Consider the following 17,926-nt stretch of genomic DNA (forward strand, 5'->3'; position numbering starts at 1 on the left):
TCCCTATTGGAGAAATGTTGGAGGGTATGGAGTTTTCCAACCCCTGAGCCGTCTGAAGGCAGTCCTGTATAGGGAAGGTGTTTATATATATATATATATATATATATATATATATATATATATAAAGTTGAATGACCCCGTGACGGAAACCAGAGCACAAGGAAACGCCGTTTACCTTTCCGTCACAGCAGTACCGTAACTATTTATCTACTTGCACTGGCGTGCTTTCGAACTGCTACGTTGGCAGGAGCTGGGACAGAACAATGGGAGTTCACCCCATCCTGGGGATTTGAACCGCCGACCCAAGAGGCTCAGAGGTTTATGCAATGCTATCCTAGGACTTCCCCATCTTGGGGAAATGGATATAAACACACTCTTTTGCATTGTCATCACAGTAGATTATTTGTATGCCATTTTTCCATGGCAACATTGCTCAAAGCAGTTTACAACTTCCAAAAAATCACTCTTATAATTCACCAATTATAACAGAGTTTAAATAGTCCTAGAACAGCAGGCGAATGGAAACACTGCATATTAATAGCCAGTAAAATTAATCAATCACCAGATAACTCATAACAGTGCAACAAGAAAAATACAAAAATGCTCACAGTGAGAACTTTATGACTGGGACATGGCAAACAGGGTCTAAAAACATGGAAGTGAACTGTTTGAATAGTATGAAAGGCTCCCAAACTACCAGACACTTAGTTATGCAGCTGCTTGTGACCTGGCAGAGCTACAAACAATCCATGCTGCCCACAACATGTGAAAGCGAAGACAAAAAGAAGGCCTTGCTGCTGCCCTAAATAGGCAAAGAACTCCAGGATGAGGAAAGGATAACTTCTCAACACCTTATAACAATAAACCCATCCTGCAATTTGTAGTGACTTTTTTTGCTGTCTAGTAGATAGGCTTAGCATGCCTCTTACATGTAACAATGCCTCTTTTGTATTCAGATTAAATTCTCAGCAGGGAGGAGAAAGTGACTGGGAATACACAAGTGTCTCCCCCCCCCCCCAAAAAAAAAACCCCAGCTCATTTATAGCCCAACAAGTAATTGACTAGGAAATGGCCCTGGGCTCTAAGCTAGAGGAAATATGCCTTGATTCCTTATCTGTGAGCAACAGGCCTTTTCTACCTCTGAATGTGCATTTTAAGATTGCTTTAACAGGGACATGTAGACAATACACACAGCAGACAAGAGCTTCTTTTCACCACAGGGCGATATATCTGCTTTCAAATGCTGAACCTCCAGAGGTGTTTAAGATTGTTCAAGGTGTGGAGAAAATGGGTAGAGAGGAGTTTTCCTCCCTCTCCCATAACAAAAGAGCTTGCAGACATTCAAGGAAGCTGAATGCTGGAAGATTCAGGACAGACAAAAGAAAGGACTTATTCACACAGCCCATAATTAAAGGATGGAATTTGCTCCCACAAGATGTAGTGAGGGCCACCAATCTGGACAGCATTAAAGAAGGATTAGACAAATTGATGGAAGATAATAAATCTATCCATGGCCCACAAGCCACAAATGCTACATTCTGCCTCCACTGTTGGAGGCAATATGCCTCTAGACATTGGTTGCCTGGAATCACAAATGGGATGAATTGGGGCCAGCCCTACCATCAGGTGGCAGGAGGCAACTGCCTCAGGCAGCAGACACTGGAGGGGAGTCATTCCCCTTGGTTGGAGATTCAACAGCTAGGCTAGTTGGCATCTATATGTGGAATTGGGGGGCGGGGGGAGAGACACACAACATCTTGTCCTTTGGCCGGCCTTATTTGAGTGACTGTCAGGCATAGTAACTCTGTTGCTGGATAGAAAGAGGTACCTGGCTGGTCCCACTGTGAGAGCTTCTCCCTTCTTGAATTTTTTGCCTGCCTTCCAATGCCTTGTGTTACCATACAAGCACACCTAATTTTATTTGTATGCCATGCCAAGGCAGATTACAACCTGAAAAACCAAGTATAACATAATAGCAACATAACGAAATGAGTCATAAACATTTAAAAGTACACAAGCAGACTGAACTATTTCCACATAAATCACAATATTTAAAATAAAGAAACAAAGGGGAAGAAAAATTAAAAACAGCAACAATAAAAGACCCCAGTCAAAAAGTCTTCAGCAACCTCAGCTTCTGCAGCTGGAGTCAGTCAGGGTCCTGTCCTTCAAGGCTGGGTGGAAAAAGGCTTGCAGGGCAGGGAGCAGGTCTTCACAGACAAGAGGGGTGGGGGCCTGCCTCTCAGTTTAAGAACCACAGCTCTAGCGATAAAGTCACCATGGAGCAGCTGGAAGTAAGAGGATATGTGAGCAGTGGGTAGATCTGGCTCAGATGGCCTAGTTTTTCAAAGCAGCACATCTCCCACATTCTAGTACACAATGTGTCCTCGGCATGTGATAATATTATTTTTTTAAAAAGTAAAAACAGGACAGCACCTGCTATTGTTCTACACGTAACAGTTTGACTTTGTGGTAGCATTCAAATGATGTGAAACAATAATAATAATACCAACAATATCCCTTGTTGCTAGCTTGTAGTAGCAAGCGTTTCTGGCATGAAATTAACACTTTCCCATGCCCTCTACTCTAATTTATTTTAAGGCGTAATTTCTCTGCTCTGTTTAGCAGAGTGAGAGGGCACTGACTGGGCACAATAAGGGAACTCTATTCCACAGGGCCCTGTGCCAAGGGGAGGTCCTATAGCAGCAGCACCAAAAAGGAGCCAGTCACGGAGTGGGGTTTGAGCAGTTATTAAATGCAAAGGATGCAGAGATTTAATTGGTCTTAAAGCCTCTTTCTTTGTACCCGTGCAATCTATGCATGTTACGATGCCAGGTTTGGAATTTTAACTTGCCCATTAAAAACTGACTGAGTCAAATCAAAAACTTAAATGCAAGGGAGAAATAATGGGGACACTTCACAGGCATGAAATGTTCTAAGGAGAATAGCTCCTGCTAGGTTTTATTCCACAGCATGTAGTATCTATGGGCGGGGTTCAATCTCGCACTATGACGAACGTTTTGTCTGCATGAGCATTTCAACTTGCCAGATGGAAAATCCCCCTCCCATCCCTCCACCCCCACATCCCACCCGCCACATCCTGTTCTGGGGATTCACCTAACACATCCATCCCCATTCGTGGGGAGGGGGGTTAGACATGAAGGGGGAAGAAAGGGGGGAAAGCATTGCTGTCCAAGTGGAAGTGCTTGCCCAGGACTTCCACTGATGGCTCTTGTTAGCTGCATCCTGCCGTAATTGTTATAAGATGGTAATGGCCAACTTCAATCTGACCACAAGTCTCTCTTCATCTACACAGTCTGGACGTTAATAGAATTAGCACCTGGCCAAGCCCTTGTGCCTCAAGAAAAGCTGCACAGCAGGCAGAAATGCCACATCTTAATGGAATTGCAATGATAGAGGATACTGCATCTGTTGGATTTCTACCTGTCACCCAGCTGTTAAACACACAGGGGCTGTGCCGCCAACAAATGTGAGAACGGCCGTAGCTGTCCCATCGACCCACAAATAAGCACACAGGCTCAGGTATGGTAGATTGAACCCTTAATGTGCAGCCCTAATTTCAGCTGATGAGCACAAAGGTGCCACAATCAATGCAACTCCAGCCTAGCATCTTATCTAGATGCTGTGATCATAGGAGCATATTCTACTTTTGGAACAAGGACTGTTATTAACTCAGAAGAAGGCCACTTCATCAGGATGCAGCCTCCTTGGTATAACATGCCCAAACATGTTCCTTGTTAGAAAACACTTCTCTCTGAAAGCTGCTTATCCAGGCACTTTTACTATGAAGGCTCACTTTTTATCCCTGGAAGCCAATTTTCAAAATCTGGCTACCAGCTGATTTAATTGATTTTCCTCGTATTCTGAAATAGAAGATAATGGGGTTCTTTAGCCATGAACCAACGTTGCATTAGATATGGAAAAAGCAGTCTAGATAATAGTTCTGCTGCTTACCTCATCCCAATCCACAGTGGAGAATAGAGTCCTATGCAGTTAGAAATTCTGCCCCCACTCCAATGCTGTCCTTAAAAAAATAATAACGCAGAGGCTGCTAGACAAAAAGTATTGAGTGTGACATTGTGCCATACTTTGCAGAAGGCTGTCTTCTGTTTGAAAGCATCCTCTGTTTGAAGGGTTGCCTGGCCAAGTCTATTTTAAAGATAAAGAGCAGTTAATAAAGGTCAGCAACGATGATGTTTGTTAGCAGCTGGACAGCAGACTGAGCAGTCACACAGGTCAACACTATGGTGAGATGCGTTTCTATTTAAATTATAGTAATTCTTTCTAAAATTGCATCTCTTCATAGAAATTAGCATATACACTTTATGCAAACCTCTGCCCCCCTTTTTTTCTTTTTTGGCCACTCTGGAAATGATACAATTAACCGTGACTGGGTTTTCTCAGTGAGGTGAGGGCCTAGCTGCACGGCATGCAGATTTTCAACAAGTGTCCTTTCCACCAGTGCATGGTAGCAGCGAGGAAAGCTATGCCTGGTAGATTTCTGCCTGCTACACAGCTGATAAAAGGTGCAGAAGCCCAGCTCCAAAAGGTGGCAACCTACTAAGTAGGTTAAGGCTTTTGAAGCAGGTGGCTAACAATGTTGCCTAGCAATGCCCTGCCATGTTAAATATTGATATATGGAGGGGGGGCAGATGTGTGGTTCCTTTTGTTAAAGGTCCTGATTTGGCTCCAGACAGGTTGGTAGCAACCTTAGAGTTGTAGCTCAACAGCCCTGAAGTGGAGCATCTGCACATGTCACTAAAAGTTCATATGACCAAGGTGTAATTTGTGAATGATCTCAATACTTTATTATGAAGTTAAAAGAACAGTCCAGTAAGAATTATGAAATAAAATAAACAAAAAGAAGAGAACAAAATAGTACCTTACAAAAAGAATCAAGGGTCACAGCCTTGTATCAAATAAAGTACATTCTCCAATTAGATGTTACAACAAAAATTGACCTGATACAGAAAGAATATAAAACAAATGCTACAAATACCAAATGATTGGGACTTTCCATCCTCACAAATGGCCTATCAAGGCAGGTGTGAATGACTTTCATGGATTTGAATTCAGGAAACCAGATTTTAACTTGGTTTGAGGGTATTGCCATATGTCCTCTTTTTCCAGGGCACGTCCTCTTTTTCATGGGTAGAGTCGTCATAGCGATCCATAGTTAAAAGTAGAAGTCGGCAAATGTGTCCTCTTTTTTGCGCTTCAAAATATGACAACCCTTCGTAGGGCCAGTGTGACCCCGGGTTCACATTCCAACTCAGTGAAGGTCACTGGGTGACCTTGGGCCTGTCATTCTCTCAGCCCAGCCTTCCTCGCATGGTTGTTGTGTGGGATAAAATGGAGGCAGCAGCAGGTGCATTGATGAACATATGTTGCCATGGTTTCCTTTGAGAAAAGGCAGGTTATAAACCTAATAAGCAACTAAGCTGAGCTCCTGCAACAATTTGGCGATGCACAAAGAGAAAAGTGGGTGTATCTACAGTTGCCTTTCAGCCTTCTTGCAACTTTGGGGACACCTAGGAATAGAGCTGTTCCACTTCCAGCTGCAGCTAATTTCAAGGCCTCTACCCAACATGAGTAGTTTGTGTGCGTGGCAGAAAGAGGGTACTTTGAAGCAACAGCAAATTATTTTATTTTTATTTTTTGCTTTTTTATTATTTAACAACAGGAAATTATAAAAGAACACCAAACTGCGGGGAATCCGCCCCCCCAGGAGGAATCTGGAATAAAGTGGGAAGGGGGCTACAGGCTGGCACTTTGATGCCGATGACGCCATGCAGGGGAGAACCTGGAGATTGAATGAGGTGAACAGTGCTGGCTGGCCGCACCTGCTGCATTGCTTCAGATTAAACAGTTTTTAATTCGCTAGGAGGAAGGAGGGAGGAAAGGTGTCTGAGTTGGTTGGTTGGCCAGCTGGTTAGTTAGCCAGCCGGCTGGTTGGTTGGTTGGCCACTGGTTAGTTAGCTGGTTAGTTGGTTGGCTGGCTGCCAGCCGGCCAGCCTAAGGAGTGCGGATGTTCTAAGTGCTCATATTTGCAGAAATTTTCAAGGCATGTCTAACAATACTTTTGAGTGCTTTTCCACACAGGACTCGGCAGTCTGTGTTAATACTGGGCAGGGAAGAGTCGCTTAAAAAACAAAGCGCAACCAAGTCGACACTCTTCCCGGTGTTTTGCATCAGCGTCAGAGGAGACACGGTCGGTTTACATCCTGCAGCATATCCCCCCGCGCTCCTCGAGTCGGGGCCGCGGCTCTTTGTGCTCGTAGACGTGGATGCCGGCGTACCTTTGCGGAAGAATTGGTCGGCGGCGCGATTCCTTTTCGGGCGTGTGTGCAAGCGAGGACCCAGGCAGTCAACAACGAAGACCAGGAAGGAGGCGCTCTGGAAATTCCTCGGAGGCGGGGAGGAGAGGCGCGAGGCCCCGCCCCTTCACGAGAGGGGGCGGAGTCTTGGAAAGGCTTTATGTAGTCCTGCCGGGAGCTGCTACGCTCAGAGCTACCGAGAGCAGAGGTCGCCTCTGAGCGAAGGACGGCAGTGAGAGAAAGAGAGGTGAGCGCTGCTTTCTCCCGTCTGGGAGCCGGAGGGTCTTGGGCAGCTCTTAGTGCTGAGTAGGGGGCGGGCGGCATTGTAACGTGCATGGGAAATATTTAAGGTATCGGAAAGAGGAACATTTATCCGTGATTGTGATGGAGAAACTGCGTCGTTGTCTACCACCCTAGCCCCATTTCGGAGGTGGCAGCCCCCTCGCTTCCTCCCTTGATGTCCTTCGATCTCCACTCCGCCTGGGATTTTTTTCCCTCTCATCCTTATTTGCGGAGGTCATCTATGCTGCGGAGGGAGAGAGCGCATCCCGGCTTCTTCCTCCCTGCTCACCCCCACCCACCTTGTGTAACGTCGAAGATCTCGTATTTTGTCTCCGGGTGGGGAAATATGAGTGGACCAGCCCTGACCCCGTCGGTGGAGGGGGGGATTCTCTTTCGCTCCCCACCCTTCTTTCGTTTCCCAGCGTCCAGGAGACGTCGCCTTCCCTCTTCATCCCTTGAGCCACCTGTTCTTTCCATCTCTAGCCACTCCCTTAGACAGCCTGGAGAGCTTCGGCGTGGCTTTTCGACTTCACCTCGGAATTCTCCCACCTGCTCACGAGAGGAGATGGCAAGGGGACCCTTAAAATGGGTTCGGTCGGTTTTGGGGGTACGTGCACCTCCCCGAAGTGCGCGATGGCGGTGCTGTCCATCGCAATCGGAGGAGCCTGGCGACTCCTCCGCTCGCTGTCCAAACACGACGGGCATTGTTTGTTCGGATTTGCGTGTTGCTTATGTATGTCACCCTGTTCCTGAAGACTCGGGGGCCACAACCTGAGCGCTTAACGGGAGGGGAGAGGGTTAGTGATGCGCGCTCACTTGCGCGTAACCAGCACTGATCATGCACACCGAAACCAAAAACGTCTCGGGTAGGTGCTACGCCTACTACTAATCAGTTGTTGACAGATGAGCAGACTGGCGCTCCCCAAAAGAAGCGCGGAGCGGCCAGTGCGGGTGAGGAAGCGGTACATTGTTTTGCTGGATGACGAGTTACTTTATCTGTGCGCCTTTGCAGGGAGGTGCCTGTGTTTGTCTGTCTGAGTCAGGTAGCGGCTGGAGAGCTGTCGGGGCAGAAGTCTCGGGCCTCGCTCGGCGCAAGGAGCAGGAGGGCCTTGCAAAGCAACCTTTGGAAGCGAGGGTGAACATTTGGAGAGGGCGCGGGGTGGGGCAGAGAGAAGGGAGAGCACCTTAGGACCATGAAAGGATCTGGGCTTCATCGCACCGCTTGGGTAATGGCGATGCCCCACGCAGCCCAAGCCCTTGGCGGAGGGTTGCGGGCCCTTCCTGCGCCTTGCGAGAGGGGGCGCTGTCGAGCCGGCAACCGGACGGTGACTTTGCACGGCCAGGAGAGCCTGCCGGGGCATGTCCCGGCTTGCAGGAGGCGGCGACTACCGCTCGGCTTTGCGGGGGGGGGGGGGAGAGGTAGTCAGGCGGCGGCTGTGACTCAGTGGCAGTCACTCGCTCGCTCCCCGCCGGGGCTGATGTAAGAGGGACAGGCCAAGCCCTCGAGTGTTCTCGGGGCAGCCGCCCGGCGGGGCTGCCTTTCCTATAGTAGGGGGTAAAAAAAGAGAGGAGGCTGCGGGTTTTCGCTTCGCTCCCGGAGCTTGAAGACAGGAAGAGGCGAGGGGGGGGGGGGAGAAGCCCCGCCTGGGTGGAACTTGCAAGACGCGCACGAGCTGATTTTTGACTCTCCGCCCAGCCCGCCCCGATGTTCTGTTCTCTCGGGCCGGGAACTCCTTGTTCCCAAGCCGAGTTTTATTTTTGTGCTTGTTGTGCTCACAGGAGCGTCACTCAGCCCCATTACGCCGCTTTGAAAGAGGCGCGCGCAAACCCGAGGCTGCGCTGCAGGAGGAGGAGGAGGAAGCGGCTGGAAAGAGACCTCGGTGGGGAGGAGGAAAAGAACAACAACAAAAAAACCCACATCTTCCTCGCCCCCCCCCAAAAAAACAAGCTTGAGGAGCAGTTCTTTCGTTTACGCGGCTTGAGCAGACGAAGCCCGCTTTTGCGAACTGCTGTGCGTTCCCAGCCACTTTTTCCCTCCTAAAAAGGCGCGAGGTCCCCCCGAAACATCTTCTTGGGGTGGGATTTCCGCCTCCCCTCGCCTTTTTGAGCCCAAATCTCCAACTATGAGCTTTTGCCAACTGCTGTGGTTCTCGCCCCCCCTCTTTTTCTCTTTTTGGGGGGGCGTAGGTGGAAGGAAGCGCCTTGAAACCGGCCCCCAATCCGCCGGATGCTCGTTGGAGGGGGCGGCGAGGCGGGGCCGTAGTAAGTTGTCTGGGGGCCGTGTTTGTTTCCCTGCCTGTGGCAGAACTAGGTCTGTGTGGCAAGCGCGATTTCGCAACTTCCCTCCCCCTCCCTCCCTCCCCCACAGCGCGGCACGTGACGCAGCTGCTGTGGTGCCAGATGACGTAATCCCGGGGCGAGCGCCGCGAGCGTCTCGCACACCTCCTGGGCTCCTCCTATTACGATAAGCAAGTCCTGTTTGCTTTGCTCCAGCCTTAGGGGCCGAAGGAGCCCGAGCTCCCTGAGCTCACCCTGTGCCCGGCAGGCGGAGCAGCTGATCGCCAGCGAGACAGGCCACCAAGCGGTCGGGATTGTTTTGCAACTGCGAGAGACTCTCCTCTGAACTACGCGCAGGGTTTTTAAGCTACTGTTTCAACAACAGTGGTGACCTACATTGTGATTGGCTGGCTCTTAACCGGCAACCACCAAAGCATGTTTGCAGGATAAATAGGAAATACTATAATGCGGCGCTGTGTTTAGTAAGGTGGCCGACTTATGCGCAAGCCCCTCTGAAAGAGAGTGTGTATTGTCTGCAGAAGGTCCCTGGTTCCCTTCCTGGCACCTCCACCTAAGGCTGGGAAGGACTGCTGTCTGAAAGTGGAGACACTGCTGATTTGGGTGGGCTAAGTATGGGCTTTCAGCAGCTGTTAGACAGTGATTTTGTAGCTGCAGCCTCTATCCCAAATGCAGAATCAAGCAAACTGCCTAGTCCTTTCCAGCAGCTGTCTAAGGTAGCGCCTGTGCAATGGCAACAGAGCAACTCTAGCTGTGATCTCAAGTAAGAAGTGAATAAGAAAGATATTTGAAAATTAACATCCAGGGTTGACTTTCAGGACCTTGGGGGGTGCAGTTGCTGCAAGAAAAGCATTTTGAAATGTTGGATTGTATGAGTTGATTTCTAGCCTCTAGCTGATTGTGTGTGTGTGTCAACTGTGTGATAGCTGTCAACTTTCAGATTGGAAAATAAGGGATCAGCAGCCACACCTGTCCCGGGGACAGTCTACAGGATATCTAACAATCCGGGATAGCAGCGCGAAGCAGTGGGAAACGGCACTAGAATAAGGGAATTTCCCGCAAAAAAAGAGAAGGTTGACAGCTATGGTGTGTGTGTGCGTGTGTGTGTGTGCATGTGTGCATGAACCAATGTGCATATCATTCAATTTGACAACCCACTGCAAAAGTTGCTCTTTGAACCTTTTGTGGTGGTTTTGTTAGAGACGTGGTGGCACTTTCCTGTGATGCGAGTGAATTGTTTGCCTGCATGCAATCTAATGTGTTTAAGACTGGAAAGGGGACACTGTTCCCTCAATAGAGGATTAGTTAACAAACTACGTGAATTCATAGAATTGGCTAAAATGACAGCAGCCATTAGACTTCACTCGAATCAAAAACTTAAGAAGGAATGGAATTGCTTAGAAGAATATATGACAAAACATCGCTCCAAAACGAATTTATTGATATGCATGGACTAACTTCGTAAAGGTGTGAAAAAATTATTGCAAGAGGGTTTTGAGAGCCAAAGGAACCAATATATATAGCACAATGACTAGTTCAATATATATATCAAAGGAAGTTGAGTTGTGGTGGAGGGAAGTCACAATAGAATGAGATTGACACAGAATGGAAAATGGGAATTTTATCAATGTAATATCTTACACTGTATATTCTGTATACTTTAGAGCATATATTCCATGTTATACTTTAGAGCATATATTCCATGTTATAATAATTAAATGAAATAAAGATTTAAAACTCAACGTGTTTAAGGCTGCTGCAGTTACTGTGGTCACAGAAATAGCCTTGACTCTTCTCTCTCACCAAGAAGAAGAAGCAGTTCAGAACTTGCATGGCACCAACTTTTGCAGGGTGAGCAGCTGAGGGAACTCAAGGTGCCTTGTGGGCACTCTGCTCCAGTGGCCTGAAGTGGCAACTTAACAAGATATCAAGTTGAGGCCTGTCCTCGGCAGCCACGCTACCTGCCAGGACTTGTTCTGGTATGCCTAAACCTCTCAATGATGTCATTCAGCATAGCTGTTTATAAAGAGAGCATGAAGGCTGCTGCTATTTTTAACCTCTTTGCCTCTTCCCAAGCCTGAACACTGGAGGAAAGGCAGTCTTGCAAACGCATTGGCCAGTGTAGGTGGTGGTGGTCCGGAAATATACTCTCTAGACAAAACACAGTCCATTTAAGCATCCTGGTAACCCAAACCTTATAAACCCAAATGTGTGTATGCGCAGTAAACCTTAGAGGTGACTTCAGACAAGACACTTAAATTGATCTACAGTGTGATGTCAAGATGGGTCATTATTTGGCTGCATTCATGTCTCTCACTAATGCCTTTCAGCACCAGAGAAAATGTGTAATGATGGTGTGGGAGGGCCTTGTATTGATGGAAAATGTGTCTCCCTTGATGGCCTTGAGATCAGCTTTGTCTGCAATGTGGATGGATGAAAGGGGGGGGGGCAGGGCAAAGGTCAAAATGCTAAGATTATGTGGGCCAAAGGCATCAGATTTGATGAAACCAGGCACCCAAACTCAACTGTACAGATCTACGTGTGTGTGTGTGTGTGTGTGTGTGTGTTGAATCCTGAATAGTCCGTGATGCCCAAGTCCATTAGCAGCTGGTGACTTAACATTTTATTGTAAATTGTAGCTAGTTCTACACTGCATACGCACAGCAGGTGGTGTTTGGCTACATTCAGTGCTAAAAGTACATGAACAGTGTAATCTTTCATGCACGTTAACATGAGAGAAAGCCACACTGCATTCAATGCAGCTTGCTCCCCAGCTTTTCAAGGCTGGAGATCTAAAACAATTCTTGGCAACAAAAAACACCCATTTCACAGAAGAACTGGTAATGCTCAGAAGCCTCTCCCAAACAGGCAAAACATCTACACACTCCTTCCCAAAATAAAGCACAGAAAAAAGGAGGCAACTTCCCCAACCCACCTCAATTTAAAAAAAAAAAAAACATGCGCGGCAGCAGCAGGAGGTCCCATTAGCTAAAGCGGTGCTTCAGATTAAGAACAGTTTCAGATTAAGAACGGATCTCCAGAAAAAATTAAGTACGTAACCAGAGGCACCACTGTATACTGTACTGAACTCAAGGTCTTCCTGTGCAGCCATCTGCTTTTTAAAAGAGGTACTTGGACATCCCAGGACTGTACCGGGACAACTGTGGGTGTATTTTCTATATAAATATTGGGTTCTGACTCTGCCCTTCTGAATCATCCAGATTTGGGCAAATGTGGACTATTCCTTCAGGGTGCACCTAGGCTCCTTTATTAGGTCTCATATCAGTACAGCCGTACCTTGGTTTACGAACTTAATCCATTCTGGAAATCTGTTCTTAAACCAAAGCGTTCTTAAACCAAGGTGTGCATAGCAGCAGGGGACTCAATTTACAAAGGGGACACACTCAACATGTTCTGCTTCCAAGGCAAAGTTCACAAACCAAAACACCTACTTCTGGGTTTGCAGCGTTTTTTTATCCAAATTGTTCATAAACTAAGCTGTTCTTAAACCCAAGGTACCACTGTTTAAAAACATAACTAACAACCAACACAATCAAGATTCTGTACAGATACTATCATTTGGAATGAGTGTGTACAAACTGACAAAACCCTTTTATGCAACGCAGTTCACCTGCATCCAATTGTCTGGAGGGGAACAATAAATAGTGGAAAGATCTGATGTGGAAGATTCTGCTTCACGTTAGGCCAACCATAAAACTGCAAGTGCTGTTCATAGAAAACATGGGACTGCCTCCTTGAGTGTGTTCAATGTGCCCAATGATAACTGCTGTGGCAATGCTTTCCTAATTTAACAAGAGTTGTCTGATGGATGACTGCATGGAAATAATTATGTGGGAGAAAGGGAGTACTAAAAATGGAACACCGCCAACTAGATCTTGGCTTGCAACCCCTTTTTAATCTCCAAGGAGCTCTACTACATGTAGCTATTGGGTAGCTTTCTTCTTGGTTGAAGGCTGTGGTTCAAAGGGTAGGGATGATGAGGCTTGTGTGTACAGTGCAAAGAGCAGCTTTCTTGGTGACGTTGGCAGTTACTCAGAGGAATCCTTAGCCGTTTCAAACGTCATCTGAATGATGTTCTCCTGGCTGAGAATTTCCCTACAGATTCCATCCCTAATTTTATGTTGCTCAGTTCTTTCAAAGGTAAGGCCTGTTAAAACCGTTGGGCCCAACTTGTTGGTTTATATATTCAATTGTTGGTTTATATATTCAATTTATTTGCTGCGACTTAATGTCAACTGAAATCTCCCAACAAAAAGGAATCGAATACAATACAAATTCCTTATTCAAAAGTAAACAATATTCCTAATCACCACCACCACCATAATTCATTTGGATAGTGTTCTTGAAGCTACCAGCATGAGTCTGACCAAATTGCGGGAGGCAGTGGAAGACAGGAGTGCCTGGCGTGCTGTGGTCCATGGGGTCACAAAGAGGTGGACATGACTAAATGACTAAATAACAACCACCACCAAATATATATCTAAACAATGTACATGAGTAAAGTGACTAAGAATGCCTAATTAACAGTTAAACATTCCTAACTGTTAACCAAAAAAGCTTGATAGTGTCATGGCTTCAGCCCCGGAGGTGTACTTTATTGTCTCTCAAGACAACTCTGATGCCAACAATAACAGTCACCTATACATTCACTCTACACAGGAACTATTCTAAGCACTCAACCACCACATACACAATTGCACATGCACCACTTCACTCAGTCCGCTCGATTCTCACTTCATTAAAAATTGCTGTGGTCCTTTTCTATATGTACTGCATTTTTCACAAGTAAATCTGCGCTCGAAGCAGTTTATGGAAAATATAGTAACACAGTAACAGTACATAATAAGACATACTTGCTGAAACATAACACTAAAAATTAATAACAACTGTTAACAATATATAAACATTATGCTGTTGAGTTCTTTTGATTAGGCCTTGCTGCTGGTCTTGCCGCCATTAGGAGGTGACTTGGGACAGGGTCTCTTCTGTGTTGGAACCAAGCTACAACATTTCCTCCCCTGGAGGCTGGTCTTGCTTCCACCTTGAATGCCTTTCATTGTGCTGTCGATGCTGATATTTTTGCCAAGCTTTTGACCTAGTAAAATTAGCTTTGCCATGGCACTTAATTTTTTTTATCAATTTATTTTACTTGCTGAATTGATTTATAAGTTTTATTGTTAATTTATAGCAGTTATAAGTTGCCTGTTGTAACTTTCCTTAAAACTTTCGCTTGTATTTCTCCTAGCTGGAAACATGCCTCTGTCTAAGGGCAACCTCCTTCGGTCTCCCTGCAGCAGGAAGCTTTGCAAAAACCTCTTTGGACCAGTTGATCATGACCAGCTTCAAAAGGACTTCCAGTCCTTGATGAAGGCACAGCTGGAGGAGGCTCAGCAGAAGTGGAACTTTGACTTTGAATCGGAAACTCCACTTGAAGGGGACTATAAATGGGAAAAGGTCTCTCATCTAAACAGGTTGCCTTCTCAAGATCTGCTGAGCCCCACAAAGGAGAACAGTTGTGCCGGTGAAAAGAGCTTGAGCTCCTCCCCAGTGCTTCTCAAGATGCACACAAAGACAGACAGGCCAACGCAAGTGGGCTTTGAGGCTCGCAAGTCTTCCAAGCGAAAGCAGACAACTATCAAAGGTAAGGAGCTACCAGCTTTGTTTGTCTTCCGTGTTTACATTTGCAGAGAGGAGGGTAGAATTACCGGTAATGGCCAAAGCTGCCCTGGATGTGGATTTCACTTTTGTGAAATTGCATTTGTTTCAAATTCACCAGTTGAATTCTGAACCTGAGCTCAAAACTGGAATTTGATTTTGGGAATTTTGATTGTCTTGTCATCAGTTTAAGAGGAAGCTTTCTTATACGCCCCCCCTTAAAAAAATAAAATTATATTTTAAACCAAACCTTCATCCTGAAGGTTCCCAGGATGCAGTCAAACATTTAAAATAAAATTGAACACGTAGCTATAGAGGTTTAAACCGAACAGTCACGTTTAGTAACTATCTCTTAAAACTTCAGTAGCAAAGAATCCAGCAGAATGCAACCAGTAGTCATATTGGTGGTCTTCAGCTGACAAGTGAAAAACCAATAACAGGACATGGAAATATCTGCTAGGAGGGAATTCCACAGCTAAGCTGCCATGATTGAGAGCGTTGCATCAACCAAACAAAGCACCGTTGTTGACGAGATCACCAGCACAGTCTGTCCTGCAAATCGTAAACCAGGCTTCCTCAACCTCGGCCCTCCAGATGTTTTGAGACTACAATTCCCACCATCCCTGACCACTGGTCCTGCTAGCTAGGGATCATGGGAGTTGTAGGTCAAAAACATCTGGAGGGCCGAGCTTGAGGAAGCCTGTCTTAAACCATGGGCTGGCAAGGCCACTCCTTCATGTACATGACTCTCAAGTTGTAAAGTGCGACCTTGAAGTAAGCTCACTTGAATACCATGGAACTTCTGGGTGAACATTCATAGAATTGCGCAGTTACGGTTGTGTTGGGAACTCCAGGATCTTGGCTGGTGATTGCCTTGCAGTCTCTGAGCAGACTGCTCTTGGGCATGAATGAATATCTCCCAGGCACTCACACGGACACTCCCTTGGCTGGCATGTTCAATTTGTCCTTCTGCTCTTTTCCAGACTTCTACAGCTCCAAGCGGAGAACTGTCCCCTGCAAGTCAGACCCATGATAACTACACTGCAAGCAGAATGCATCCACGCAGTCTCTGGGCTAAAGGAGCTGACCTGCCTTCACCGCTATTAGCTGGAATGGCCGACTTGGACACGACACTCAGTGCAGGCAGCAGACTTGACTGTTTGAAGGAGCAGCTAGTTAGAGTAATGACTTCTGCTCTGAGGCTCTTACTTTACATAAAAACTATGTAGCGGACTAGTGTAACACTTCAGAAGGATGTAGAGTTATTTTCCTTATTTATGATGGCACTGGAGCTTTATGTGCAATGGAATATATTGTAAAGCCTTATCCTAAAATAGACTTAAGTTGCTGGGGGAAGATGCTTAAGCATGATGGCAAGAGGGAAGGATCAGTGCAAGTACTGCTTGTGGCTGAGACCTTTCACACACCTGTCTCAGGTATGAGTCACTTTGCAGGTGCAAGGTCTGAAGGATTGTATTTTCCTAGGTCTGTGATCTTGCTCGCGCTCTCTGTGTTGTTTTTTGTCCTGCTAGGTTTAAAGGAATATGGTGAGGGGGGAAGAAAAAAGACTTCCAATCCAGAAAGCTAATCCATTCATTTTACAAAGATGAAGCTCTTCCTACTGTGGGCAGTAGTATCACAAATCAGTACCATTACTGTTGCAGGAAGGATTCCATTATCAGACAATACTGGGTAGTGTGTGAGCACTGTAACTTCCTTCCCCTTCCTAAAACTATCGAATAATACTGTTGACTCAAGTCATGCAAATAACACTAGCCTTAGGGGGGTAAATGTAGCCAGTGGGAACCAGAAATATTACTCTACTTCTGCCATGCAGCCTGTAGGCACATATTGCCAGCATAGCGACTCATCCATCCTTCGACAGCATACAGCCTTTGGTATGGTACTAATTGGTGAGAATATTGTGGGATTTGGGTTCCCAGTGAGTGCTTGCGAGGCTTGATAAGACATGCCCATGGAGTTTCCATCGCCTCTGAAAACATGGTTCACTTGTGACATCTCTCTCTAGCATGAAATAATGATAAAGGATTTACCTTGTGTTTGCTTTCCATGCTTTCTGCAGCTACCTGTGATCTTGCCAGCTTTCCTTTACCCTTTTAAAATTGGAAAGTAAATTGCTGAAAGCTTAAGCACATCTACTTGGTGCAAGAAAATTAAACTCACAGCTGTTCCTGTCTGAATTTGGGACTGATATTTCGGTCTTATTGTCAAAAGCACCACCTGTTAATATTGGGTGCAGTGTTTAACACTGGAATCTGAAATGTAGCCTTTTGCCATGTGCAAGTCAAATCAGACTTTCATGTGAATCATCACTATGTTCCAAGTCAAATCTAACTTTGCCTTTATTGTTCTACCCCTTTGCAACGGGTTCTTTACTGCTGTGCTGCTGGAATAGCACCCGCTGCTGAAATCTTGAATCTTTCATCGCGGTGTGCTTTTTGGGAGCTATTGCTTTATTCCAGAGGCTGGAGCTGGGTTGGAACACGTGGACCTCCTGAGGACCGCATTTTAAACGAAGGGTGTGTCCCATTTAACTGCATCTGCTTTGCAAGAGCGGTGGGGAAATCCTTACAGCCGTGGGAAAGGATTAATGCTAGCACATTACTGACGGGCACAATTTTGCCTTTGACAGACAACGCAGGAGCATATTCGTGCTTTGTTCGGCACCTTCATCTTTCTTCCTCCAAGAAAAAGTTGGGTGGGGGGAGATGTCAAGCACTTGGCCTAGTGGGTTGTTTGTTGTTATAGGCCTGGGATGGAGAGGGGGGGGAAATGTAGCAGCTGAAATTGGGAGTACTATCAGCCATACTGTATTAGATTAGTTACAAACAACAACTGTGGCTTGTGAGCAAGATGTTGGAAGAAGACCTATCTTACCCAGAAGCACAGCTTCAGGCACTTCCTTAAGATAGTATGTTTGCCTGTGGATTTCTGACCTTTCTAGAGTTGCCATGGACAGGCCTGGCCACTTCGGACCACTGCACTTCTACATTCAGGGTAATGCGTAATGCTAGGACTCTCGGCACTAATCCATTTGTTTGTGAATATAATGCTGCTGAACTGACTTAAGTATAGACCTTAAAATAAAAGCTGTTTCATAATGGAGCAACACTTTTGTCTGATTTAATTGCACGTGGGATTGATCAAGCTTGAATTTTCTGGGTGGTGAGAGCTCTTTCCTTGGGGGTTGGTTAGTTTTTTTAATGGAGATAATAGACAAATGGAAAGACACTATTCCTCCTACTAGTTGTGTAAGGCAAAGTGGGACAAAACCATGGCAAAGGGCTGCCATACCACCATCAGGAAACGCTGCA

At 46.1% G+C, this 17,926-nt stretch overlaps 1 protein-coding gene across 6 annotated transcripts; it reads left to right on the plus strand.

The window, feature by feature from the left end:
* Positions 1-6,479: 6,479 nt before the first annotated feature.
* CDKN1A (cyclin dependent kinase inhibitor 1A) lies at positions 6,480-17,717 on the plus strand. 6 transcript variants are annotated; one of them, XM_083445966.1, is made up of 3 exons: positions 6,480-6,585; positions 14,182-14,577; positions 15,575-17,717. In XM_083445966.1, exons 2-3 carry the CDS (start codon positions 14,190-14,192, stop codon positions 15,622-15,624), a joined length of 438 nt encoding a protein of 145 aa, XP_083302092.1. In that variant the 5' UTR covers positions 6,480-6,585; positions 14,182-14,189; the 3' UTR covers positions 15,625-17,717. The 6 variants fall into 6 exon arrangements, with proteins under 6 accessions (XP_083302092.1, XP_083302091.1, XP_083302094.1 ...); XM_083445965.1 differs by having other exon boundaries at positions 6,533-7,227; XM_083445968.1 differs by lacking the exon at positions 6,480-6,585 and adding an exon at positions 6,761-6,854.
* Positions 17,718-17,926: the final 209 nt, after the last annotated feature.

Source organism: Podarcis tiliguerta, assembly GCF_965153285.1.
Source record: "Podarcis tiliguerta genome assembly, chromosome: 6".
Lineage (NCBI taxonomy): Eukaryota > Metazoa > Chordata > Lepidosauria > Squamata > Lacertidae > Podarcis > Podarcis tiliguerta.